The sequence below is a fragment of the Poecilia formosa genome, unplaced genomic scaffold (genome assembly GCF_000485575.1).
Source record: "Poecilia formosa unplaced genomic scaffold, Poecilia_formosa-5.1.2 Scaffold313, whole genome shotgun sequence".
NCBI classification, from domain to species: domain Eukaryota; kingdom Metazoa; phylum Chordata; class Actinopteri; order Cyprinodontiformes; family Poeciliidae; genus Poecilia; species Poecilia formosa.
This window is the reverse complement of record NW_006800252.1, coordinates 74,267-101,545: the sequence shown is the minus strand read 5'-3', so window position 1 is coordinate 101,545 and position 27,279 is coordinate 74,267. Positions and strand designations below refer to the sequence as shown.

General features: G+C 40.6%; 2 protein-coding genes across 6 annotated transcripts; one reads left to right on the top strand and one right to left on the bottom strand.

Annotated features, from left to right (window-relative positions):
• Positions 1-521: 521 nt before the first annotated feature.
• casd1 (CAS1 domain containing 1) lies at positions 522-13,275 on the top strand. Its single transcript, XM_007573006.2, has 18 exons — positions 522-1,014; positions 2,156-2,252; positions 3,101-3,221; positions 3,674-3,718; positions 3,815-3,877; positions 4,843-4,887; positions 4,971-5,094; positions 6,239-6,453; positions 6,567-6,986; positions 7,706-7,795; positions 7,899-8,018; positions 8,145-8,301; positions 8,680-8,759; positions 8,887-8,988; positions 9,074-9,214; positions 9,293-9,370; positions 10,848-10,940; positions 11,588-13,275. The coding sequence occupies exons 1-18, from the start codon at positions 777-779 to the stop codon at positions 11,846-11,848; spliced, it is 2,490 nt and encodes an 829-aa protein (XP_007573068.1). The 5' UTR covers positions 522-776; the 3' UTR covers positions 11,849-13,275.
• Positions 12,259-26,914, bottom strand: sgce (sarcoglycan, epsilon). Of its 5 annotated transcripts, none has more exons than XM_016661148.1 (13): positions 26,534-26,912; positions 24,560-24,670; positions 21,046-21,168; positions 20,197-20,354; positions 19,859-19,931; positions 18,519-18,717; positions 17,919-18,081; positions 17,022-17,236; positions 16,499-16,525; positions 15,903-16,091; positions 15,573-15,616; positions 14,878-14,915; positions 12,259-14,486 (listed from the first exon to the last, which is right to left on the bottom strand). In XM_016661148.1, the coding sequence occupies exons 1-13, from the start codon at positions 26,568-26,570 to the stop codon at positions 14,436-14,438; spliced, it is 1,428 nt and encodes a 475-aa protein (XP_016516634.1). In that variant the 5' UTR covers positions 26,571-26,912; the 3' UTR covers positions 12,259-14,435. The 5 variants fall into 5 exon arrangements, with proteins under 5 accessions (XP_016516634.1, XP_016516635.1, XP_016516637.1 ...); XM_016661149.1 differs by having other exon boundaries at positions 24,560-24,667; XM_016661151.1 differs by lacking the exon at positions 14,878-14,915 and having other exon boundaries at positions 26,534-26,914.
• Between the last annotated feature and the right edge of the window lie 365 nt (positions 26,915-27,279).

Below are 27,279 nucleotides of genomic sequence, written 5' to 3'. Positions count from 1 at the left end.
GATATAATCCAAAAGACTTGAATCTGCAATTGCACTGAAAGATTGTTGTTAATTTACTTGACATTACCTGACTATTACTTTTATTAATTTTAGCACTTCATGTACTTTTCCTTCTGTTTCAGAAACTTATATAAAAAGACAGTAAAGTTTGTGGTTCTGAATCATCAAAATGTAAGGCTCACGGGGTACAGAAACCTTTGCGAGGCAAGTATTACGTGACATTCATCTGGAAAACTGATAACCCTTGGAAAACCATCTCAAACTCTAACATTCATAAAATAAATTTACCCTGACTTCACCTCTGAAGGTTTTAGTATTGGACTTTGCCCAGTAGATTGTGGTTTATAACAGACAAAAAGGTATGCTCCGCCCAACATAGCATTTTCAAAAACTCCATCAATCCTTCCAGTACTATTAATAACAAGAACAATAAGGTTTCCTTAGCCCTGCAAGTTGTTCCACTCCCTATATTTTTGAAACCTTGAGATAGAAGGTATGCAAGGCTCTGCACATTGTTCAGGACAACCCGGTTTATCCAGTTCGAAGGCTCCAAAAGATTCACGGTATTTTTAAATGTCACTGTCTTCATGAGAGGGAAGGCGCGCGACTTTTACGGTTGACACTGGAGTTTTAAAAACTGCACTCGAGGCAGTTGGAAACTTTTCTTGTTTTTAAGACTGAAAAGACGCGCGGCTTTACATAAGCTTGGAAAAAGTTCATCATTAGGAATATAAACAGCCATCCCGAACACTCGCGGCGACTCTGCTGAGGCGGTGATGGAGACCGAAGAGGAGGCAGTGCCGCATGAGTCGAAGCGGACAGGTGGTGCTGCGCTGCCGCTGCTGGACTACACAGCTGCCTGTTGTCATGGAGGAGCAAAGATGGCGGTCCTGGCCTACAGCCTGGGCAAACGCGAAATAAATCAACATTTTACAATCAAGAATGCCAAACTGATATCGCTGGCGGCGGTTCTTTTGCTGCTCTTGTTCCACACGGCTTTGCGGCATTACGGAGGTAAGTGGAGCGCCGCTATTTGAACTGACGGTTGATGCTCCCCACACTTGACACAAGCTAACAGCAGCTAGCTCGCTGTTAGGGTCTGGGAGCGCTTCGGCTCGCTGGTACAGTGCACTGTTTGTTTCATGGGGGTGAATAAAAAGATTGGAAATGGCATAAAATGTATGTAATGTTGTTTAAACTGCACTAGGCAAGCCTCGCAGCGGAAGCGTGGATGTTTAAACAGGCTAGCTAAATATGAAGCTAGCATACTGTAGCTCTACTTATGTCAAAACCTGCTTTAATATTCGTAAGATTGAAATATTCATTAAGCAAACGCTGGATAAATAGAACCAGTGAAATAGTTAGTCGTAGCTTTCGTGTTTTTCTTGTTAGCTGAGCGTTGGACAGAGTCTTGTAAAACGCATAGAAAACTTGAAAAATAACCCTTAAACATTGTCATTACAAATGTAGAATTATAAAGGTGCATTTCTTTTGCTGAATAATAATGAGAGGAATAAGAATAATAAACAATTATTATTATTTAATTTTGTTAAGTGTTTGTTTGTTTATTTAATTTAGTAAAGTGACTATTTAAAAGAAAATCTGAAACAGCAAAGTGTAGTAGGTTATTTTAATCATTGTCATTAGCTAAGCTTCTTTCTTCTTCTTTTTTTAATTATAGATTTTTGAACCGGAATACAGCCTCTAAAATCGATTTGAATTACATGATAGGTCGTGGGGAAATGTAAAACTATAAAGTGTAGTAATAGTGTAAAAACAAAAAAAGTTTAACAAAATATAAAACCTTTTAATATTTGTGTAGCAGTACACAAATACCTGTGTCCTGCTACCAGTCTAAAGAGACTTATACGCTGAGCAGCTGCTTTGAATGTGTGGTGGCAGTAAAGCCTGTGTCAGTCACCAGCTTCCGTCCGTCTTTCATGCTTTGTGAGTTGCAGCTGCATTCATTTTGCACATAAATGAATAGCCAGAGTGAATTACACTCAAGCCAGATTGCGCACGGCTTTATTTTGTTACAAAGCCACCCAACCTGAGCGGCACTGTGCTGAATGAAATGCCACGGTGCTGTTTGCACATCAGTGAAAAGTGAGTTGTTGTTCACACTTACTCTTAGATTCTGTGTGTGTGTTTCTAGGTGGAGACTCATGTGAATGGCTGCTGTCCAAAGGACGCTACTTGGGGGAGAATGTATGGCAGCCTTATGGCTGTATGATGCACAAATACAAAAGCAAGTGAGTCATACGAATAGCTGTTCCTCTGTGTGTTTGAAAGCAAGGGTGGATGCGCAATAGTTACATTTAGTGAAAGAAATGGAAATGTTTGCATAGTTCCTACCTGTTTGCAAAGATGAATGAAACTTAAAGTAAATTGTTACAACATTGCATAATTGGAATCGACATGCAAGTGAATGAAATATTTCAAGCAACTGCTGGCTGTCTTTGTGAAACTGTTACCTGTTTTCTCTTAAAAATGTTTATTTTATTGTAGATTTGCGAATACCATCTGTTTGTTTTAAATCAGATTTTTTTTTTCATCATTGTGAAACAAAAAAAACTGTGCCTTCAACTTTTTAAATGAAATTTACTAAATGTTTTGCACCACATTCTCTTTAGTTTCCTTCAGATTTCTTTGCTATGCATCACCACTCAGTGCAAGATGTTTAGGCCTGAATGCTGAAAATATGAGCATAATACCACCACTACCTTATTTCTCATTAGGATTACAGCCGCTATCATAATTTGGCTTTTTGCTCATCATTATCCAAGTTTTTTTTTTTTTTATGGTTTTTTTAAGCTGATAAAACTATATTTTAACACATTACATCAGTTTTTTTTCTGCTTGAAACATGTTGCATAGATCAGATTCTTTACATAAACCCGGATGTTTCAGTCACTCCTGACTGTCAAAGCAAAAAAGATTAGCTCTGATTTAATCTTCCAAATTTAACTGATGTCCTTAAAATATTCACACAGTGTTGCCACTTACTGCTAATTTGGTAACATCCAGTTGCTACTAAGAGGTTTTCACATTTATACTTCTGATTATCACATTCCTCACCGATGTTTTTTTTGTCTTGCAGTGACGCCATAACATGCCTCTCCGAGAAGCGGGTGGTCTTTGCCGGTGACTCGCGAATCAGGCAGCTATTTTACTCCTTTGTCAAAATTATCAAACCTGAGATGACAGAAGATGGAAACAAGGTATAGCTGCTAGACACGGCATGTTTCACGCTCAGGGGGCTATTAGAAATCTTTCCATTCCGGTTTAACAGGATATGTTCTACCCGAATCCCCCTCGGCAAATATATGTTGGTTGTTTAGCTCTGAATCCCTATAATTAGATCTCAGACTCTTCCTGAAAGATAAAAGGATTGTTTTCCCCATACCCTGCGACGTTGAGCCGTTACTGCTAGAAACTTAAAGCCTTCCCGCTTGCTTAAAAACGAGATTTCTATTATCTGTTTTGGCCTAAATGCTGATAAATTACTGTGCTTGTTCTATTTTCGGTAAGTGACTCAAACTCCAGATATGTGCAGCCGAGTGACAGACTAGTTTTATTCTGAGCTGAAGCAAGCTGGTGAGAGGGGAGCGAGAAAGGAGAAGTCATTTTCCAACAGACCCTCTCTTTGTCTGCTTGCATGCAACGCCTGCAGCATGAGGACATCTTCTTTCAAGATCAGAAGTCGTCTCTTAATGTGGTGAGCTTTCTATAGAGTCACTCTTATCTTTCCTGTTAAGAAGAACCTTTGATTTAAAAACAAAAAAACCCCTTCTTTTCTTGTTTTTATTTCTAGGACTTCCTTTGGTATCCAGAGGCAAATAACTCGATGAAGGACCGCGTGATGTCATGGACGCATGTGAGCATTGACACAGCATCAAGTTCTATTTTTAAGAACCAATTGAACAATTCTATGACGGATCCGTTTTCTATCCTCAAAGCAGATCACTTTTGTCTCCGTCTTGATAGCCTGGGGCAGTTTTTCCTTGATCCTCTTCACATGTCACGCCACACCACGCTATGTCATATCTAACTGTAGATATTACTCAGTCTTTACGCCTGTATTCTCGTGTCATGAGCGCAGCAGGCAGGCCAAGGATGAAGTTGTTGAAACGTTTAAAACGGTGTAATGTTATGAAGCAGTATTGTGAGTTTCTCTTTTTGTTTGTTTTCTAAATGCTACAAAGACACGGCCGTTCTCCTGAACTGACAAGCCGGAAAACAAAGAAAAAGTCGGTAAGATGAGAGCATAATGAAACCGTTTGGCCAATGTCTAAAATCCTGCCTAGCAGTACTGCGTATCATCATGAAAAGCCAATCTACATGGTGAAACAAGGTGGAGACAGGGTTTACAGTGGAACATTTTTATTTTTTTATTGGTGCCCAGGAAGCTGGTTAGAATTGATAAGAAGATGGATGGAGCTAAATATGTGGTGGAGGAAAATATATGACAAGAACAAACACTTGAGACTGTAAATTCAGTCAAACTCCAGGTCTAAAACAAACGCCTTTGGCAAGACGCGATAACTGTTTCTTGCAGTCATGCATCATTGCGTCTGAAATTGAGCCATTTTGCAACAAACGCTTGGCAAAAGTCTCTCTGTGGAGTTGGTAAATGTTTGCAGACATGATTGCAGCAACTGGTGGTTCTCCACATTGATTCAGTGGAGCAAAATGCAAATGCCTGAATGGCTTTTTGTCAAGGAAAAACGCCCAATAGAAACAATTCACATTTCCTTTCCTATTGTCGACTTAAAATGAAAACGAATTAGGTTGTCTTCCTCTCATGTAAATCTGTCAATATTCTTAACCTTTGTGTCGCAGGAGGCCGCTGCGAAACCTGATGTTGTTATCCTCGGAGCTGCAACAGTAAGCCGCCTAAAAGAATGCCTGTCAATATTTGCAGATCAAGTAGTCTGTCTTAATCTCACTTGTTTCGTCACTTATCACAGTGGTCCATCAAGTTGCACAGCGGCAGCAGCGAAACCCTGCAGCAGTACAGAGCAAACCTGACGGCAATTGCTGTGCATCTGGATAAACTGGCTGAGCATGCAGAGATCTACTGGGTCCTGCAAGGTGAGCTCCGCTCCAAGCAGATTACCCGCTTGGAAACATGATGATGATGATGATTAACTTTTACGTCAGTCAGCCTGGTCACTATTACTCCCTGATGGCTTCACTGCAGCAATAAATCCCATGCGCATTCTTGTAAAATGAGATTACTATCAGGGGGAGGAAACATCTGAACACTATTAATGTTTCTGTTTTGTCCTTCACTTTCTACATTGACTAAACACTATCATTTGAAATCACATAGATGGGAAAATGAGAAATTAGACTTATCGGTATTGTTCCTGGAAATTGCTGTTGAATGTTTTTTTTTTGTTTTTTTTGACAAACCAACAAACAATATGCACTGTATCAGTTGTGATTAAACGACAACTTCAATGCGTCATTTCCCATCCAAAATTTGAGTATTCCTGTAGCTATTCAAAAAGAGGAAGAAAGTAGTACACACAACTCTAATGTAAAAACACGGTTCTTACTTTAGAGTGAAAACTTTAAAACTGAGAGCTGGTTATTCCTGTTTGAATTAATGTAACTCTCCCTAACTTTTATGTTCTCGGTCATAAAGTCCTATATCAGCCGAGAGTTCAACAGTGAACGTGTTTCCAAGTCCCTGAATTGGCCAGCAGAGTTTTGACGTGTTGCCAAGGGTGTGACTTTGTGTTGCAAGTTGGTGGGGATGCATTGTGGACAAGAGGAGGCCATAGATGTTCCCACAGTTATGCGATTGGAAGGCCTTCTTTAAATGTGAATGCCATACACTCTTATTCAGTTACAAAATTCACTAATATTTTCTGTAAAGAATGATCACAATGATATGGTTGCCTTTTATTACCTGATTTTCATCAAGTGCTCAAAAACGGAGAGAAGAGAGAGAACGGTTAGGGAGTAGAGTGACCATCGATATTACTGGATTGGACGTCGTCTATTAGCTGCTACAGCTAGTGACGTTTACCTGCGGGACGCCATTGCTATGCATTGAGTGATGTCCACAAAACCATACTGTTCCAGTGCAGGAGGAGCAGGTTCTGTGTCACGAAAAATGGTGGCAGCCCCAATATTTCTTATCCACTTGATCAGTTTTACAACAGAAAGTGGTCCGTAGTCAAACGTGTACCATGTGACGTACTGCCAACGCTGTTCTGTCTTGCAGATCCGGTGTACGAGGACACGTTGAGTGAGAACAGGAAGATGATCACCAACCAGCAGCTTGACCTGTACAATCAAGCGGCGACGGAGGTGCTCAACAGCAGCAAGTACAGCGGGAGGTCTCGGGTCAAGCTGCTGGCGGCGGCCCGACAGGCTGCCCTGGAAACGATTGTAAACTCAGACGATGGTTTACACCTGCCAGAGGGCACCAGGAATGTGGTAGGCAGGATTTTTTTTTGGTTTATTTTTAATGAGATTCTTTAGTATTTCTCCTGTTAGTTTTTTTTGTGGTTTTTTTGGGGTTTTTTTGACGTGTGAAATCATCCCTCCAGGGAGCCATGGTCCTCATGAACTCCCTTTGCAACAAGCTGCTGAGGCCCATTGACGGCTCCTGCTGCCAGACCATTTCCCCGCCAAACCTCATCCAGAAACTGTCAGCTTGCTTCTTCCTGGGCGCAGTCGTCGTCTTCGTGGTTCTCCACGCCCTCGGCTGCAACCGCCATCGCTGGCATGCCACTCCCGACGTGGAGAGTCTCGAGGAGAAGAAGCCCACCACTGCTGCCGCCCCCCTTGGACCAAAGGCTCCTTTCCAGGCTCTCTGCAGGATGGGCGTCATAATGTTGTACTTCTACCTGTGCGACCGAGCTGATGTGTTCATGAAGGAGCAGAAGTTCTACACGCACTCGGCGTTCTTCATCCCGCTCATCTACATACTTGTGCTGGGAGTGTTTTACAGTGAGAATACCAAGGAGGTGAGGAGACGCTCTACTGCAAAGAAAACCACACATTTTTAAGTATTTCCAGTGCAAATATCTTAGTTTTATCTTACTTCAAGTGTACTAACAAGTAACTTTTCGGAGCTTGTCTTGAGTCAATAATTCCTTAATATTGATGGAGAAAATTATGTGCCACAAGACATATTAGCATATGTGGGGAAAATGTCCTGTTCCACACCCACTTTATTTCACTTATAGCTAGTACTTTTTCATCAATATTAATAAATTGACCAATTGTAAATTGGTCACATTCTGGAAAGTTGCTTGCAAGGGGGAAATCTAGCATAGAAAAATGTTTGTGCTTTCAGGCTTTAGAGTTTTTATGATTAAAAAAAAAAAAAAAAGTCACAAACCTATATGGGATGTTGACGAGGCAAAACAGCCTTTCAGACCTTTGTTGAAGGGGAGCATAGAGCAGCCACACAGTCGTGGTTTATTCGTAAATGGGTCAAACTTTACCAAAGACTGCTCCTGTTTCAGTTCGATACTTTTTTGCTGATTACGAATCTCGTCAGTTGAAATGTAAACTTGCTCCGCAGCCATCTGCTGTTGCCCTCACCGGCTTAAGCAAAATGCACCCATTCAGGATTGTGATGATTCAGCACTTTTCATTCAGGTTTAGTGTCATATCTGACTGAAAGATATATATATATATTTTTTTCTCGTATAATCATCTTCTTTTCTTTGGATTACAGGCCAAGTTGCTCAACCGAGAGCAAACGGATGAATGGAAAGGCTGGATGCAGCTGGTTATTCTTATCTATCACGTTTCTGGAGCCAGCGCTGTGAGTCCCAGACGTGCTCCCTTTACACGCGTCGGCAGCTGTTCTGCTTTGAGTCTGATGCGGATGTTTAATAAACAACAAAATTGTTTGTCTCGTTTTGTAGTTTGTTCCTGTGTACATGCACGTCCGTGTATTGGTGGCAGCGTACCTGTTTCAGACTGGCTATGGACACTTTTCCTTTTTCTGGCTCAAAGGAGACTTTGGACTTTATAGAGTGTGTCAGGTGAAGTTACACTCAGTTATTCTTTAACCTTTTTTAGGAATCCCCAACGTGCTGTTCTGAACTTGAACGACGTATGTTTATGAGTGATTTTTTTTTTTGTTTTTTCTTTTATGTGTATGCTTACAGGTGTTGTTCCGGCTAAACTTCCTTGTGGTTGTACTTTGCATTGTAATGGACAGACCATACCAGTTCTACTACTTTGTCCCCTTGGTCACATTCTGGTTTGTTCTCATCTACGCCACAATGGCCATTTGGCCTCAGATCCTTCAAAAGAAGACTAACAGTAGGTGTCAAATATGAGATTATTATTAGTTTCAGCACCAACTTTCTATACCTTTCTTATAATTTTTTTAAAAATGACATGTTTTCAGTGAAAAGTTTACATACGCCCGTAATCGGCATGACTGTTATTCATTTTGGGATTTTAACGTAGGGTTTGGACCGTTTCTCAACTTCAGTTTGTTTCAAACGCAGAACTGCGTGAGCACGTTTGAAATGACTTTCTTTAGACCTAAAAGTAATGACATTCTTGCCCAACACGAGTGCATGTAAACATTTCACCAAAACTGTATTTGCATTTGGTAAACAGTAAAAATATTCTATTGTGTGTAGTTTTAGAGATGAGGAGTGTCTTTTTAAAGAAATCATGTTGTCTGGACAGGTAGTGGCATCTGGTATTTTGGCATCCTGGCCAAGTTACTGGGCCTGTTGCTGATTATCTGCTTCTTTGCCTTCTCAAAGGTGGGTTCGTTTCCTCAGCTCTACAATTAGTTGTATTTTATAGTTACAAATTGGTACAAATCTTCTGTACTTTTGGCATGATGTGCGACACTTTTAGTTTGATCTTCATCTCAAATCTCGCCTGCAGAGTCTTTTCATGAGCGTGTTCTCAGTGTGGCCCGTCTCTAAGCTGTTTGAGCTGAACGGAAGTGTCCACGAGTGGTGGTTCAGATGGCAGCTGGACCGATTTGTAAGTCAAATGTGGCGACCAGCATACCTTTCAACCAGTTTCAGTTTACTGTAAACCGAGACGGCTTCGACTTGTTGGCACACAGGCTGTGATTCACGGCATGGTGTTTGCCTTCATCTACCTGGTGCTGCAGAAGCGTCAGGTGTTGTCGGAGGGCAAAGGAGAAGCTCTTTTCCCTGCAAAGATTTCCAACTTGCTCCTTTTCTCCTCGGTGGTTTCCTTCATAGTAAGACCTCTTTACGTTTTGTTTCTCAGTCAACCTATGTTGCGGAAATGCTCCTAACCTCTCTTTCTCGTTTTCAAGACTTACTCAATATGGGCGAGCAGCTGCAAAACCAAGACGGAGTGCAACGAGATGCACCCTTACATCTCTGTGGTGCAGGTACAGTTTTGCATTGTTACATTTGTAATTTTCTTAAGTTACTTGTTGCAGATGCATCAACTCAACATGGCAACCTTGTTCCCTATGAGAAAAAACTTTTTATACTGTTGTTTTAGGCGTCTGATTTTCTTTACTGCAGTGTGATTAATGCATCTGTGTACACAGGGTTAAAGTGCTGTGAAGGGCGTCAACCTTCAGTACAGCTGAACTTTTATGTGACTTGGCAGGAGTTGTCTTGCTAACTGCTATAAACTCATTTAGCATTCCCTGTTCAGTCGAACCACGGCGAACCTGCTCACATACTTGCCGGTAGCTTTGTGTTTCCTTTCAAAATACAAAATGACAAGATAGTTCCAGTTGTACGCGGAGTTGTCTGCTTTTCAAGATAAAAGAGTTCCCTAAAACAAATGTAGACATAGTTCTACAAATTGCTACCAGCTGGTCCTCATTCCTTTCTAAATTGCTTTCAGGTCTTCACACAATATGGGCGTGACTGTCATAACTTTGTAATGCGATAACTTATGTTTGAACATAATTATTTCAGGATAGAGTGATCAAATGTATTTTGAAAGCTATGAATTTGATGCTGAAGTTTGCTCTAAAACAGACTGGAATATGGAGTCAATCTGGCACATTGGAAAGGCTACCCTGGAAACCTGATGTTTGCCTAATGCTAAGCTAGTTATGTAGCAGCTACACAGACCCTTAACATAATGTCACCACCACCGTGCTTGGTGCTGTAGAGGTCAGATGTAAAAGCCTCACCTTGACTCCTCCCAAACACTTCTCGTCAATTCAGTAATACCAGTTGGTTCAGTTCTTGTCCTGCCTGGACATAAATGTTTCCTCCAGGAACCTGGGCTTCTCCGTGTGGGCAGCTGCACATTTCAATCGAGCTGTTTTGGAGCAAGGGTTTTTTTTTTTTTTTTTTTTTTTTGGTCAAGGTCCTCTTAATCCATGATAAATGACACCATTTTTCACTTTGAAACAGCTTGTACACCAGCGCTACAGATCAATGTCATGGCACCCTTGAGCCTTGGTAGTCTTATCTCCATACCAAAGCAAGATGTCTCCAAGCTGATTATTTTTGAAGTTCCCTTTTTAGAACCCTCAATGATTTCTTTGAACTTTCTTCTATCAATCAGATCATTTCTTGCTGGCAAGGAGAAATTACCAGAAGCCAAACAATCTTAATCATTCAGAAGTTACCCTGCCTTGAACATATCGACTTAAGATGGTTGTTTTGATTTTGCACCAAGTCACTGCCAGGCCACCACCAGTAGGAGAATTTTAAAAAAAAGTATTTAAATGTTGACTTAATACAGTTGAAATAACAAGTGTAATAAATTACATTTATGCCCACGCAGAATGTTTGTACTCTACGTAATACCTACTTCCAGAACTTGAAGTTTCATAAATAACACACCGGTGTTTTCCTGGCTTGACTTGGAGACGTTTCCATTTTGTGTGTTAACAGATTTTGGCCTTCATTCTTATCAGGAACATTCCTGGCTACGCTCGCTCTGTTTACAGCTCGTTCTTTTCATGGTTCGGAAAGATTTCCCTGGAGGTAAGATGGTCCTGTCTGCACAGGCAGGTACATGTAATAATTCAGAATCGCATAATTCATTGTAAATGGCGAGTTAAAACAGTAAGTGATGGCAATCTTCAGGTGAGTCTCAATTCAAAGATGTAAATAACTGTAGTAGTTAAATATATGTCTATCTTGTATAGACTTATAAGGCACAGTGATATATTTCGAATATTTTTTTATTTTATTTGGTTTACAACTAATGCAGACTCCAAGTTTCAGATTGTCATATTAAAGAGAAAATTAATAACATCCAGTGTTTATTTCTTATATTCATACATAAGAATAGAAAGTGGTTTACATTAGTTGAAAGGAGTAGATAACATGACCAGTATATTCAGTTTCCTGATTTAAAATTATTTTTATTTTACTTTCTAAAAAATATATATTTTGGGTTTTTATTAGTAATGTTATAGCTGAATAAACTGTCTAACAAAACTGAAAGTTCCACTTGTTGAATTTAAAATGTTCAATACCATTCACTATTGAGTTCCTTTGTCAGCTTGGTAAAAATAAATAAATAAATACAAATCTTAACTAACTGAGTTGGACTTAAAGGTCTGCACTGGTTATGAACATGTTGTAACTGGACCTGGAAATATGTGCTTTGACTTTGTCGCCCCCAGCTGTTCATTTGTCAGTACCACATCTGGCTTGCGGCAGACACCAAGGGAATCCTGGTCCTGATCCCGGGCAACCCTTCACTCAACATCTTGGTGAGCACCTTCATCTTCGTTTGTGTAGCTCACGAGGTCTCCGTCATCACCAACGACCTGGCTCAGGTGGTGATCCCCAAAGACAACATGGCCCTGCTGAAGAGACTGGGGGCCATGGGGTTCGTGAGTTTACTTGTACTGATGTCCCAGCTCCTCACACCTGGAACTTAAAAAGATACTTTGAGAGGACTGGGTTACGGACTGGGGGCCTGCTATGACTGAAGTGACAGATGAAAATCAAACTTTCTTTTTTTCTTTGACGCTACTGGTGGCCAGATGAGACTGGTCAGAGTACTTCAGTAACGTTGTTATTGGCTGCTGTACAATGAGAAAGCTTGGCAAGAGGAATATTTAAAAGGACAGAAACACTGAAATGTTTACATTGCCTTCACGTTAAGACTTGGAGACCCAAAACCACTTTCTCTGGGCTCAGGACCTCATGCTTGCTGTGAACCTCGCAGCACTTCTTCTGCTTTAGCCAAACTTGTTTGATATGAAGTTTGTTCCTCGTTTCCTCCGAGGATCTCTCCGTCCACATGGCAGTAGGACCACCAGCATATATGGAACGTTTTTTCTTTCTCTTTTTTTTTTTTTTCCAAATAAGCTGATCTGCACAACATCTTGTCATTGAGCTTCTATATTGCTGGTGTGAGATATTTACACAAGGAAAAAAGTGGATCAATGTGGACTGATCACAAACCTGCCGAGTGTATAGTCAAAAAATTTGCAGTGCAATTGTTAAAATTTTAGGGACTTTTTTTTCCCTCTCATTTAAAGCAACGTTTGAGATTATTGCGTTTGCAGAAAGTCGCTGTTGTCACCTGCTGTAGCTCAGAAATGACATGTGACATGTACAGTATTTAATGACTTAAATTAAGCTTATATTTTATACAGTTTTGGCTTTGTTTTGTACTTTGCGTCCATAACTGCTGTTTGTGAAGTATTGCATTAAGAATTTTGTACCCAATCTACTATCTCATAGACAAGGTTGAGCCTTTCAGTCGAATAGTTGTCCTGTTAGCACCACATGCTGTGTAAATATATATATGTATATTTGTATGATACAACAGATTTATTTTGTACAGCTGTTCATCTCCTGTTCTTTAAAACATGCCTCATACTAGATGTGGTGGAAAATGCACAATATTGCACATATTGTTCTACAATAGAAGAAACAAACGTCCTTCCTCAGACCGACCTAAAAAAACAAACAAAAAAAACCCAGGTGTTTTTGTTTTGTTTTTTTTCCTTAATGATTAGGTGAAGGCTTTTTGATATTTTTTTTCTCTTTTTTAACTCTAGAGGGTTCTGTAAACGGCACATGTTCAAGTGTGTTGTTTGAAGCACTTGAAATCAGGGCCACTTCAGCATTATAACCACTTTGTAATGCACTGACAGACGACCTAAGAGGATACGTTAATGCCGCATACATGGAAATATTGTTTAATATGTCTGTTGCCAAGTGGGTAATTGGTCCTTTGCCTGTTTCTACTCATTTGAGAGGGAGCACTTTTATTTTGAACCTGCTTTTTATTTTCCACTTTCATCTTTAAGATGAAACCCAGATTTTAGTACATTCTTGTTTGGCATATTTATTTTTAATTTTTTTTATTTTTGCTTAAAGAAAACAGTTATATTAAACTTGCCGTTTTAATTGCATCTACCGTTGGGTAGTAAAACAGGAAATTGCGTGTCAATCATTTTGGATTTATGTTTGTTTTTTCCCAGGAAAATGAGGACACATTTTTGTTTTTGTTACAATCTGCAGCTTTTGAAGCTGTTCACACTCTAAAAGTGAAACGGAGCCAAATTTGACCTCAAAATTTCTACTAACAATCCAGAACCTCGGATAATTATCGATAATATGGTATTTACCTCCCACCGTTTTCCTTTGATACATGTATAAAGTTTACTGACCTCTTTTATTGATCAACAGCAAAGTGGTACATTTGGCAGTTGTTTCATGCCTTAATTGATCTGTGTGATCACGTAAAAGCAACAAATATTACACCCTTTTTTAGGGCTTAGTCAAATATTTACATGTTTGTTTGTGGTGTCTGACAAAGTGTGGAATTCTCTTCATATTTATAAATGCCTTTATTCTGTTGTACATCGTTTAAAAAAAAATCCCTTGATTAAAAAAAAAAAATACAATGTTTTGGGGCTTTTTTTCTGAACATGTGTATTGGTCAAAACCATTAAATATTTTATAAAGAATTTATTACCAATTTATACATTACATAAAACTGACACATTACAAACTCCCTTTTCTCTGAGGTCCATATGTTTAACATATACACATCTTGTAGATCTGCTACTCCTCCGTTACAGATTCTCACCAAGCAGGAATGACGTGACTGAAACCGTCCATGTGAGACATGCAGGTTGACACCGGGAATGCAAAATAGTTCAAATATTGTGTGCGATGTTATCACAATGCCCACGTGTCATGAATTAACACTGTGCATGCCAGAAATCCACTCATCTGTTGGATGGAGTGTCGCTGAAGTAGACGTCGACACCTGACCCAGAGGGTCAAGCCTAAGATGCTAAAGGTTACACAGCTGGAAGCATCATAATAAGTGGAAAAAGATGCATTAATCGCCACTGACATCATCGTTGCAGTATTCGACAATAATACGGCAGATGCATGATTTGTTAATATTATGCAGCACTAGTTTGGCACAAATGTTAGAAAACACACACACAAAAAAAAACCCAGACAGATGGAAGGCAGATCCTACGCTGGAGCTTCTGGTCATAGGTTAAGGGCTTCAGCCACCTTCCTTTCCTCAGGGATACCATTTACCTGGGATAGATGGCAGAAAAATGTTGTTACATCCTGCTGCGCTCTGAAGAGATCAGTGAGATTATGTATGGGTGGGTTATCACAGTATGGCCAAGGTTTAAAAAGTTTTCAAAAATGCTAAAATTCACATTTCTGTCATTTTAAATCCTTTCAGTGAGATGTCAAAAGAAGTATCAGTTTTCTCCGAATTAAAGCGTACTGTTCCACTTCTCTAAAGAGAACAGCTTGATTCTGCACTATAGGTAAACTACCTATGACTGTAAAATTTGGTACATTTTGTGCAAACGGCATGACATTTTCATACTGGCCCATAACTTGGTCAAAAAAACAACTGTACAATCCAAGAAAAACTATTAAAACACATTAATCATCTCAACATAATTGCACCTACCTCCAGTCTTCGAAATGTTGACATGACATAATTATCTCCTTTGTTAGCAGTGAAGACAGAGAGTAGTTAGTTAGTGCATCATGCAGTTGATTGTCATGCTCACTAGAGGACGCTCACACACCATCATCACAGTGACAAACTGAGGATTCTTCTCCAAAATGTGTTTTTGTTTCTTAGTTTAGGAAATGTTCTAAGTACATCCACTGACCCAGACGTATCTAAGAAGCAGATATAACGTTACTATTTAAATCCTCTAAAGGAAGTCAAATGAAGTGGCTTTTATTTGCTGCTAAAAGAGAAACACTGTGTGTGAAAGATTACATTTGAATGCTTAGACTAGAATTCAGATAATGTTTTTTACCGTTTCAGTTTTTCCTCATTTTATTTGTAGCTACTTCTTACACCTTAAACATTTGATGTCTTATGATATATATATATTCAAAAAGTGCCACTTTTGCTAGAGATGTTTGGTAAAACTCTCAATTTAGGACATTAGCTATTTGTAAAGTTTCTGGTAGAGGGTTGTCACTTTTGTTACATTTTCAAATGAGGTTGAAGAGTTCAGACATGGTGAGACTAGGGAAGCTCAAACAGTACGACAAACATGCAGTTGCATGAAGAATCAGCCATGTGTAGTTTGCTATTATGTCTGAGTAACAGACCGTGTATTTTATCACACCTATGAGCGTACTAACCTGATGGCCTCTGCTGTGGTATTGTTATCTGATTCTGCAGATTCCTGAGGACAAAAACAGACAACTGGGTAAATCATGCTACTTTTTCCGGTCATGCTTTTTCTTTTTTTTTTTACTTCATACTATTATTGTCTACAAAATGCATCATAGCCTTTTCGCTTTTTGTCAGATTACAAAGACAAATTTAATTAGCGCCTGATTATGAATTGGAAAGAAAAGGACTTTGTGCTTAACAATCGCATAGCGTGTGAAAACATGTGATACTTTAGTTTGACTCCTATAAACCTGACGTTATGTGTGGTCACTGAACAAGCGCATCCCTTCACTCACGCCTGTGTCTGCATGAGGGGCATGCTGGTGGTCTCGTAGTTGTCGGGGTGGATGGGGGGCACCACCTCCCCGCTGACCGGGTTGAAGACGGGCAGGGTGGACAGAGGCCAGGAGATCTCACGGTTCTTGGACATGCCCCGCAGCTCCTTGGTGGACTTCTGGATGGCGCTGTGGTGAACCAGCTGGATGCTGGAGAACAGAGAGGCGGTGAATATTTGTTGCAGCGCGTTACTTTATGTATGCCATGGTGAACGTTTTCTCATCCTGCACTTCGTTTGTGTTCATGCACAAAATAAAACAGAACTCCCACCCTAATCTGGAGAATGCAGAGGAGGATTTTTATTTTGTTCAACAAAATTACTCATGTTGAGTCATCGAGGTCTTATTGGCCCTAACTCCCTGCAGCGGGTCATTAATTTTCAGCAGCCCATTAAATGAATGGATGGCAACACACAGATGAGCATATGAATGGAAACGAACAGCCATCAGTGACAACAGAAATAACAAAACTGCAAACTAAAGAGAGGGAACAGAAACAGCCCAAAAACGGAAAAAATAAATAAAATAAAAAAACACAGGAGAGGTAAAACACTTACGCTGGTGTTTGCATGTTTCTTTTTTCCCTAGGAACAAAACAAAATGGATGAATTAAATACTAATATTAATAGTTGAAGCAACATCTAGACACAAGTGAATGAAGAGTTTGCATTAAGTCAGAGTGAAGGTGGAGATGGAGTGGAACACTGAGTGAACAAAGGGGGCGCTTCTCTTCCAGCCTGTAAATGTTGAAACAACACGAATAAAATGACCTTTAATGGATTGAGAAGCAACACCACCAACAACAATAACAAAAAAATAAATAAATAAATAAAAAATCACAAAATAATGAGAAACTTAATATAAATGGATCACAATACCAGATGGTAATGACAAGCTGCAGCTTTCAGTCAAGATTTGATTGTTGTCTAATCAACCTGCCCCTGTCTGGACCTTTCGTTCCCATTTCTCATTTGACTCTGGGATCTTTTTCAGAAACCCGACTGCGACTTTTTGTCGAACGCCTTTGGAGCGGTATTGGTGCAAAAAAAAAATAAAAAATGCAAGGCCGTGCACACTTACACCCCCTCCCGTCTGCAGCACATAGTGTAGCCGAGGATGAAGAAGAGGACGAGGGCCACGGCGGACGGAATGGCCAGCGTCACCAGGAAGTCGGAGAAGTAGTCGGGGCTCTTCAGAGACTCCGACGGGGGGTTGTACTCCCCGAACTCGGGCAGGATTCCCGTGCCCGGATCTGGGCGGGAAACGTACACGGGGACCACTTTGTTGATATCGACCTAGAAACAGAAACTCAGCGCTAAGTTTTAGTTGATACAGTGTGGCTGGTGTGATGAGTTACTAGCGGTTTCCACAGATACTGGAATGTCTGATTATATATATTTTTTTCTGCTATTCAAACAGCATTTCTGAAGAATCTAACTTTTTAATTTGAGTGTATATATTCAGTGGGTAAAAAAATAAATAAATAAACACGACAAAAAAAAAACAAAAAACAAAAAACAGTCCTCACATCTCTGGTAACACCAAGGATGTGACAGGTGCCAAAACACTGCAAAAACACAAAATCCTGCCAAGTATTTTTGATCTTATTATATTTCAAACAACAATAAAACAAACTTACAAGTAACTTTTCAGCAAGAAATAAGAGCTTGTTGTAAGTCATTAATTCCTTAATATTGATGAAAAAGCACCAGTTTACTTATAACAGGGGAAAGTGCTTTGTTCCATTTATAACTAGTACTTTTTTTTAATCAATATTAAGTAATAATTGACTTAAAATATCAAGTCCTACATCCTGCTGAAAAATTGCTTGCAAGTCTGTTTTGTCTTATTCCAAGTGTAATAAGGTATTTGCACTAGAAACTAAACCAAAAATATTTAGTAGGATTTTGTGTTTCTGCAGCGTGTCATCGTTTTGTTAGGCAGCATCATGGCAGATTAACGCCGGTTTGTCCTCACCAGGGAGATCTTACACCAGTCGATGTGAAACTGAGCTCTGAATTTCTTGTCACAGCTGATGTCAGGCTCCATCTCCTGACTGCAGCGCAGCTGGTTACGTGGGTTCTCCACCTCCCGGAGGCACGACGAGAAGGGAACGTCAGCGCCGACCATCACATACACGCTGAAGAGGAGAGACGAAGGGAGAAGGGAGGGAAAAGAGAAGACGAGACTCGGTTTCTATGTTTATAAGGAGGCTTGCAATAAAGCGTTCCTGCTCCTCTGAGTTTTCTCCTACATGCTTTCATCTTCCGACACATTAGCATCAATCTTTGATGTACAGCTCACAGCGGGTCATGTGGGCTTCCCGCCCAACTTAACAAGCTGAGTGTCTTGACGGTGCAGATGGTGAGGTGTTTTTATCTGATTCGCAGGGAACCGAGGGATCCTCAAAGCCCCAATTAAATAAAATGTCAAAGAGGAGAGAGTGGGCTGAGAAATTTGTTGGTTTAGACAGGATAAGAGGCTGCTGGGGGAAAAGTTGCTTCTGAAGAACTAAACCTCGTAGACGTCGGAGTGCGTCTCAAAGTTAATGACGCAAATCCACGTCCAGATCCTCACCCTTCTTTTAGGTTGTTAATGGGCAGGGGCACCCGGCCGCCACGGTCCAGCGCCGACGTGATGTTGATGGCGTTGAGCCGCTCGGGCTGCCACACGTTCTTCACGGCACCCAGGAAGTCTCCCAGCACCTCGCTGGCCAGCATCTCCTCTACGTTCATGTTCTTGATGTAAAACTCGGCCTGGTAGGGCAGCGGGAACTCTGCACACAAACACGGGGAGAGAGGAGGCAAGCAAGAAGCGATGCAGATTTACCCTGGAGATCCTGGTGTGTTTTCAGGTTTTAGACTCCTTCTGGCGCCAGATGGCAGATGACATCACGCTGCACAAAGAGTGATGTCACGCCGAGGCAGCAAACAGCTGCTGAATTTAACCCCCTTCATCGGTTCACGATTTAATGCGTGCGTCGCGGCTGGTCGACAAGCCGGGAAACACACAGATGTGCTGTTTAATTGCGGAGACACAGAGGAGCATCTGCTGCCTTCCACTGGATAGATGTGGACCACCGCACTTCGCATGAAACCGAACGTCATTATTCCTTTTGCATAACAAGCTGCATGGTAAGAAGCAAATAGCATCACTTTTGTAGATCATTTTGGATCGAAAACTATTCGGTTAAAAAAAATAATCTAAGCAAATAATCTGAATGTCCTATTAAAATTATTACTAAAATAATAATAATAGTAAAAAAAAAAAAAATGGGACAACCATCATTGCAAGAGGTTATAGCATCATTTCAGGCAAATTAGAAGATCCAGCAGAGCAGAAAAATATGTTGTGTTAACCGCATAAGTAAAACAAGTTTCTGGACAATAAGCAACAACAGTCCCAGAAATGTAACTGTCAGACCAACAGAGCGGAAACAATTAATCGTGATTGATCGATTGAAATAATCGTCAACCAGTAATCACTTAATCCGTTAGCTGGAATATACAGACTCTAAAAACAGACATTTGTTGAAGGAACAACCTCAGAAAAATCATTAAGCCAAAACTGTCCAAAAATATATATATACATTTTGCATCTAAGATTAAAAAAAAAACAACCTTCTTTGTCTGTAAATATGTTCTACACAGAACTCCTTGAGTGGCATAGATTTAGCTTTATATGGTTCAAATCCTGGAAAAAAAAGGGGGGAAAAATCCTCTCAGAAGAGCCTTTTATTCTCCAGTTATTAAAACAAAAAGTAAAATAAGATTCCTATTCTTTCTTTCATCTGTAGGCAATAAAAAATATTCATTTTCTTTTTCATCCTGCTTTAGAATACCAAATGAGCCACTAATTAGCAAAACATTAAAGTCTCATCTCTACTAGCTCTAGCCGTTCATAGTGGCGCCTCTTACCTTCTGTGGCCATGACGTTAATGACCAAGTTGTGCCGTGCCGTCTCAAACGTGCGTCTGTTGTAGGCGGTAATCTGCAACACAGAGGGGTGAAAGTTTAAGCCCAGATCAGTGTCGTTTTAGACGGCTGGAGCCATCCCAGGAAGGAGCTGAGCTCGATGCAGGATGTAAGGCGCCGTACAGAGGCGTACAGTGAGCCGTGAGCTCGACACGGTGAGCCTTTTTGGGAATGGAAATTCGACGTTAGCTCACAGGCCGACAGACAGATCAGAAAACGCATAAAAGAATTCAGGTCGGGAAACGGCACACGTAATATCAGAGGAACTCTGAGTCACTCGCCTCTATCACGGTCGGCTTGCCAACGTGCTCCGCGGTGGGGGAACCGTAGAGCACGCCGTCGCCGTGAGGAGTCCTCTGGATGTAGCGCAGCCAGCCGGGTCTGTCGGGGAAGCCCTTCAGGTTGGTGTTGAAGGTGATCGGATCATTGCTGGCATCACCTGGGGAGACGTCTGTTTAATATAATGACTGCTGCTGCTGCTGCTGGGGTTTGCTTTGGGTCAGAGCCAATTCCATAATCAGCATTTTAGACCGATCAGATAAAGAGCAGACACGTGGCTGAAGCCAGCAGAGTGTCCCTCTCTAGTGAAACTGGACTCACAAATAAAAAAACCCAAACATTTTAGCTGTAATCAGCTGATGTATCAATTAGAATATAAAAAAGAAATAAAAACAATACTCGTGATTCTCTTTTCCACCCCATCTGTCATCAGCGGATGTTGGAATCACGTTTGTCTGAGCAAGTCGTCGCTACGAAACAAGGTTTCGCTAATATGTTAAAGCAACCACAAAATAATGAGCTCATATTTTTTTAGCTTTGGCATCTTATATTAATGATGCAGATAAAATGGCGAACCTTGAGTCTTCTTCGCTTAGTAACAGCATCTACATCAAAGTGTTGTTGAGCTTAGCATGATGTGTTCACTGATCGGGAAAAGGTCCGGAATTTGGGTTCAATTCCCAACCTCAGGTCCTTTTGCATCATATTTCCCCCTCTTCTTTTCTCTACCAGTGTGCTGTCTGATAACTGTGTTCACAACCGATCAAGATAAAAATCAACAGATTCTCATCGCTGGCTGATATTTTTGGTGCATCTCTAGGTTGGACAAACCGCGAATGTTTGCGTTGTACCTGATTTGGGGTACGGCGGAAACTCTCCTTTAAAGTGCTCTCTCTCTAGCACGTGGACAAACAACACCCCAGCTGATGGGTAGACGTTACGGTCTGCGTGGGATCTTGACAAGATGGTGACGACTGAAAAACACATTTCAGAGAACATGGAGCTTAGTTCCTCTTAGCTGAGCATCTTGTTAACACCCCTTCTCTGCGTGCATACTAGGGAATTTATAGAAAAGGGAAGTAAGTGAAGAAAACTACTAAAAAGCAGCAATAAGAAGCCATCCAGAGAGCACTGGATCATTTTATGCTTTCAGATCAGACCCACAAAACTATAAAAAAAAAAAAACAACAACTTATTAGTAAACACATTAAAGAAGGTATTACATTTGAAGGATTTCTGAGTGTGCCAATTGTTGTTTTTCTGCTCAGCAGTCTTTCTTTCGGATCAACCTTTAACCTTTTGCCGCATGATTTTCATAATCTCACTTTTTTTTCTTCTTCTCCTCTGTACCACAGCAAGTGGAAACTCAATTTTTAATCACCATGGGAGACTGAGTGTAACGCTAAGGAGAGGAGGAGGATGAGGAAGGAGGTGGGGGACTAGAAAAATGTGCTGTAAAGTGAAAGCATAGGGGCCAGAAAGCAGATTTGAGCAGCTTTAGCTTCCAGACAGACAAATTCAAGATGCACTACAGAGCTGGAAAAAGATAAAAATAAAGCTCAGAAAGCTCTGTGTTCATTCCCACTGGCGAAATGCTGCATATTTAATTTTTTTTAAGGCTTTTATTTATTTGTAGATTCAAGACCACAACTTGCTACACACTGCAAAATGCAACAGTCATTGTTCTGCCTTTGAACCGAGATGCCGCTTTTTGAATGGGGATTTATTTTCACACAAAAAAAAACAACAAGCAAACAGGGTAACCTTTATGATACGCTTAACAAGGATCATAATGCTAACGATGTGTTAAAGTCTTTACACAAATGTATGTCTTATTGCAACAGCATCATCTCACAATGAGAAATGTTGCTCATTTTTAATTGACTTATTTTCTTCAGCTCACACTTTTAGCTTTGGGGACTGAAGGTGGTGATGAAGAAGGCTGATTCGGTGAATCATTTCCCTTTTGAGTCAACCATGTTTTTGGGGGGTTTTTTGGTCAAAATGCTGCTGAAGCAGCCAGACATGACATGTTCTCAGTTTCCTGGCAGAAGATATTAAATATTACATTAAATTTGTTTTTTTCAAACTGTTCATAATCCCCCTACACTCCCACAGAGGCTGGAAGTCAAATAAGACCCACAGCATCATCTGTGTGAATTGTTACAGAATTACTCCCGAGTAATTCATCCACCCATCCATCAATTTTCTTTACACCCTTGTCCCTAGTGGGGTCGGGGGGGCGGAGGGTTGCTGGTGCCTATCTCCAGCTACCGTTCCGGGCGAGAGGCGGGGTACACCCTGGACAGGTCGCCAGTCTGTCGCAGCCGAGTAATTCAGGCACTGCTAATTTGTAAAAGCAATTATTTGTTGACGTGTGATTTATTCCCCCCCTCAATTAGTAAATGTACTCAACTTTTTTTAAATTCCATTTTTAAAAGCATTTTATCAAAATTAATTGTTACCAAGTATCCCACTGACTTAGAAGGCCGTTGTCCATTTTTATCTGTCTCTATGAAAACCACAGTCAGAATGAAAATAGTACTGAGCCCAAAAACATAAAAAAAAAAAAAAAACATTGACGAATGGGACATTTGCAATTCAAAACCACGGCAACACAGATGCTAACCCAGCCATATGTCTGGCGTCCCGAGGGGACGCAGTCACAGTTTGATACAATCAATAGCGTTTAGCGGCCGCTAGATCTAAACCTGAGGTTCTGTCCACCACATCTCTTTTGATGCAATCACCTGAGCATGACTAATCCACACAATGGCTCATCTGGCTCCAGCTCCTGCGCCCACACCAGCAGGATCTGGGTTAGCTGAAGACCAAAAATAAAACCTCATTTAATTTCATCAGACCGGTTCCTAAGTAAGAATCCAGTCTGAATGGGCGCGGCTTATTTCTATTACCTGAGCACGTGGGCCACAGCAACTCTCCCAACATACAAAGAGCCTCTTTGCGACACTCCAAGGTTAAAATACTGGCTGTGCTCCTGGAGGCTGGACGGATGTGGTGCAAACATTTGTTTAAGACGGAGAACATGAGAGAAAATGTAACAAACCCCAGATCACCTCTGAATAGGATTAAAAGATAACCAAACATAAATCTTTCACTACACAGGAACGACTAAGGAGAAAATACACTCCTACCAAACCGATGGTAATGAGTCGAACGTATTGTCTCCTTTGGATTGTGTTTCACCTCCTTTCTAAGCCAGCATAAATAAAGATCGGTGACTTTAGCCTCACAGGGGATCTGCTTATAGCGCTCAATCTGCTTATTTGTGGCCGGGGCGAGCCTGCCAAGCGTTCTCGAGATGATGAATCTCGGCGCGTCACCCAGGTGTATAATACATCACCGATTAAAGGTTAATGCTAAACTGTACACTGAAATCTGTAGCAGCTGGCTTCAATTCTGGGAAAAAAAAAAAAAAAGGAAAAAAAATGATAGAAAGACCAAGTTGGACATTACTCTTTTAATACGGCACAGATTCCAAAAAAAACTCTGTCTCCAAAATAATAATGAAAAATGTTCAAAAAATTTTAACAGAAGGTAAAAAAAAAAAGAAAAAGGCGTATTTGGCAGTAATATAACCTGGTAGATCACTTACAGACCTCGAGAGTGGTGGGAATAGGTAACCAGATTTAATGCATTTCTAAGCCAACCTTGCATCATAGGATGCCTCTCAGGAACTCTGAGCTTCCATAAGGGTTTTGGCCAGCTGAGCTCTCTAACTAGTTGAGGCAGAGCCAAGGAAAAGCGCGTCCGTCCTTCTGTCCTGCTGAAATGAGCCTCGTATGCACGCGTCTTCCAGATCAGGAGGAATTCATGTGCTTCTTTGGCGCTTGACGAAAAAGCAGAACCAACAAGGATTGCCACTGTTTGCGACTGACGCCCTGGCATGCCCCCGCTGATGATGAGTTTGAATTTGTTATTCTGAAGTCGCACATGGAAGTGAAACTTGCCGCTTTCGCAACAAGCAGAAGGACACGGCTCTGGACAACAGTGGACACGAAGCAAAAAAGACCAGTCCTCTAGAACGGTAAAAGCAAACAAACAAAAAAAAGGTAAAAACAACTTTTCTAAAATTATTCATTTTAGATTATTTAAAGCAGCGAGTAAATGTAGGTGTAAATATTTTTAATCACAATTAGAATGAAATTTCTAGCAAGGACGACATTTAAAAAGAGCAAAGGTTGTGTGTAAGAAGAAGCAGGAAGGTAAAAAAAAAAAAAAGTAAAAAGAAAAAGCAACGATGCTGCTATTAAAGGGGAGCCAGCTGAACTTGTCACTGTGTTATGACAGGGAGGGATGAGACAGCGGGTCAAGCGAAGTGCACCACCGCACAAACCCACTCACCGTCTTTGTACAAGGTTCGTCTTTGCAGCAAAGCCACGGCCTGCTCCGAATGGACATGTCCCTCATGAAACTCTCTGAGTGTCACTTCTTGGGCATGCACAATGTAAACTACTGGATCGATAAAATAGAAGCACGCATAAAACAAAGGGGGCTTTTCTCAGCAGATTCTGGAATAATGTTCCTCCCGCCTGCACATAACAGCTTGTAAGAAACAAGAAGGAAAAAAAGGCAGTTTCATAAGAAATCCTAAATTTAGTGTTTTGTTATTGTTTCCCCTGCTCAAGTTTAGAATGTGCCCGGCTTAGCTGCGGATACATTTACATTTTTCTGTACTTAAAATGTAAATCAAGCACAAAATGAAAAAGTCGCTCCATAAAAGCAGCGTAAAGCTGCTAAATCGCTGCAATTTGCATCTGAACACTGTTTTCATGGAGAACAACGGTTTTTATTGCCACAGCACTATAATAAGTCAGCACAGACACAGCCAATGTTTACAATCTGTGGCTTAGACTCTCGCAAAAAGCAATCATCTTTTAACGAGACCTTCTGCTTGACATTACATTTTCCTTTATGTTTTAGCCACTCTAGTTTTGATCTGAGATTTTGCTTCTTTTGCGAGAATTGGGGAACTTTTTATGAATTGAATTTCTATATTACATGACTGGATGGGGTAAATAGGGAACAGACTCTCACCAGGCTAACTTCTATTAGCAGTACAAGTTAATAACAATGGATTTACCTGCATTTTGTACTTAGAACTGTAACACATACTCACTAAAAATGTGTGCAAAAGACCTAATGGAGCACAGACAATCAGTAAAAAAAACAAACAGTTTTTTATGCTGCTTTCATTAAGCACCCATATTGAATTTGAGGTCAAAGGTGGTGGGAAACCACTCACTTTCCCATTCAAAATTGCACGTTTTAGCGTCTTTATATGCATTTTGCAACTTTGAACAAGATACTTTCACCTCCTGAACACACATTTAAACCATATGGCTCAACTAATCAGTGCCAGTCAACATATATGTTTACATGTTTCTTTATTCTGCCTATTTCTTTTTTTCTGTCAAAATGGTAGCACTGGAAAATCTCTGTATTCATCTAAGCAGTACTAGTATAAAAAGTACAAGTGCTCATGACTAATTTTAAGCCAGGTGCATCAGAAAATGCTGGTTTTAATTTAATTTCAGCATAAGACGTCAACTTCGTATATGGATTCAATATGCACATGGTATTGTATTGGTTTTATATTGCCTCTCTTTTGTCTCTTATCTTCCTCTTAAGACTTTGATTATTCCGGTTGCCTAAGCACCTGTATCCAACATGTTTTTTCCTTCCACTTAACTTTCCATCAAAATTCTTAGCACTCTGTGAGTAACCACCATTAGCAATTACCGTTTGTGGACGGTGTCAGTTACTATCCGAAAGCAATTTTCCCCGTGATTTCGTAGAACTTTAATGGCCGTAAGAAAAGCCATTTTTGTTTGCCAATATTCTACTCAATATTCGGTGTTAATGAGCCGTAATCTAAAATAAAAAAAAGGAATGCGTCAATGTTATCCGAGTTTCATATTTTTAATTTAAAAAAAACTAAATAACCTTCGTCTGATAATTTACTGAGATGCACCTGTAAGTATAACTCGAGGAGCTGAACTACTATTAATCAAAAACACCTGATGGTACATTTAGAAACAATAACAGCGACTGAAGCAATGTAACAGCATTATTATCGACTTCATAAAAAATGTCCTGCATATTATTTAATATTTTCTGGTTCCGTTAGTGTTGTGATACACAGAGCCCTGTTTTAACGGTCTAAGCTGTAGCCATTTTTCCACGTCTCCTCCTCAGCCAGCCGTTAGGAAAAAATGACCGAAGCAGCTAAAACAGGAGCGGGCTAACTAGCCAGCTAACTAGCATTGACGACGAAACGTGAACGACACTTGATTGTCGGGTTAAATCGATACCTACCCGTTCCGAGCAACACCGTGACAGCTGCAGCGAGCATGGTGTAAATCCTCCACGTCAACCTCGCATGAAAAGATATGTTTGTTTTTTGTTTTTTTTTTATCCTGTCGTCACTGAGGTTTGACAGCCATTATAATGAGCATCCTGCAGCATTCCTCCCTCCGCCTCCTTCCTTCGCTGGAATCAGCGCCGCTTCTTATTGGCTGAACATCTGGATGGAAAAAGATGGTCGTCGCGTTAATAGTGGACTCAGAACGTGTTGTGCATAGCAAAAGGAAACGCCACGCCTTTCCTTAAAAAGATCCTTAGGAAGAGTTTTATTTTCTCCGAGCTGCTGTTGCGTACGCCTGCTCGCTCTACTCTGCTGTTTAAAACACATACACAACCTCACTTTTAAATGTACTGAGTTTTTCCTCCAAATTCACAAAAGGTCATTTGAAGGCAGAGCCAGCCAGCCTCCAACACCTCCACACACAGCTTGACCTCTCAAGCACAGCTGAGGGCAGAAGGTTGTTTTGAAAGTCTGCTTCAATCTGTCCCAGCCTCCTGCAGCGGCCGCCTTAGCAGACAGATGGTCGTGTTTTGGGCCGTGCTGGATCCCAGTCATGGTGTCCTAATGTGCTTTGGGACCCTTAATTTGCCCCACATGCTTCCCTGCTGTCAGCCACCTCTAAGACTGCTCTTTGAAAGCAGTGATAAACATCTTCTGCTTGATAAATTCTTATTTTGAAACAAAATCCTTGGCTTTC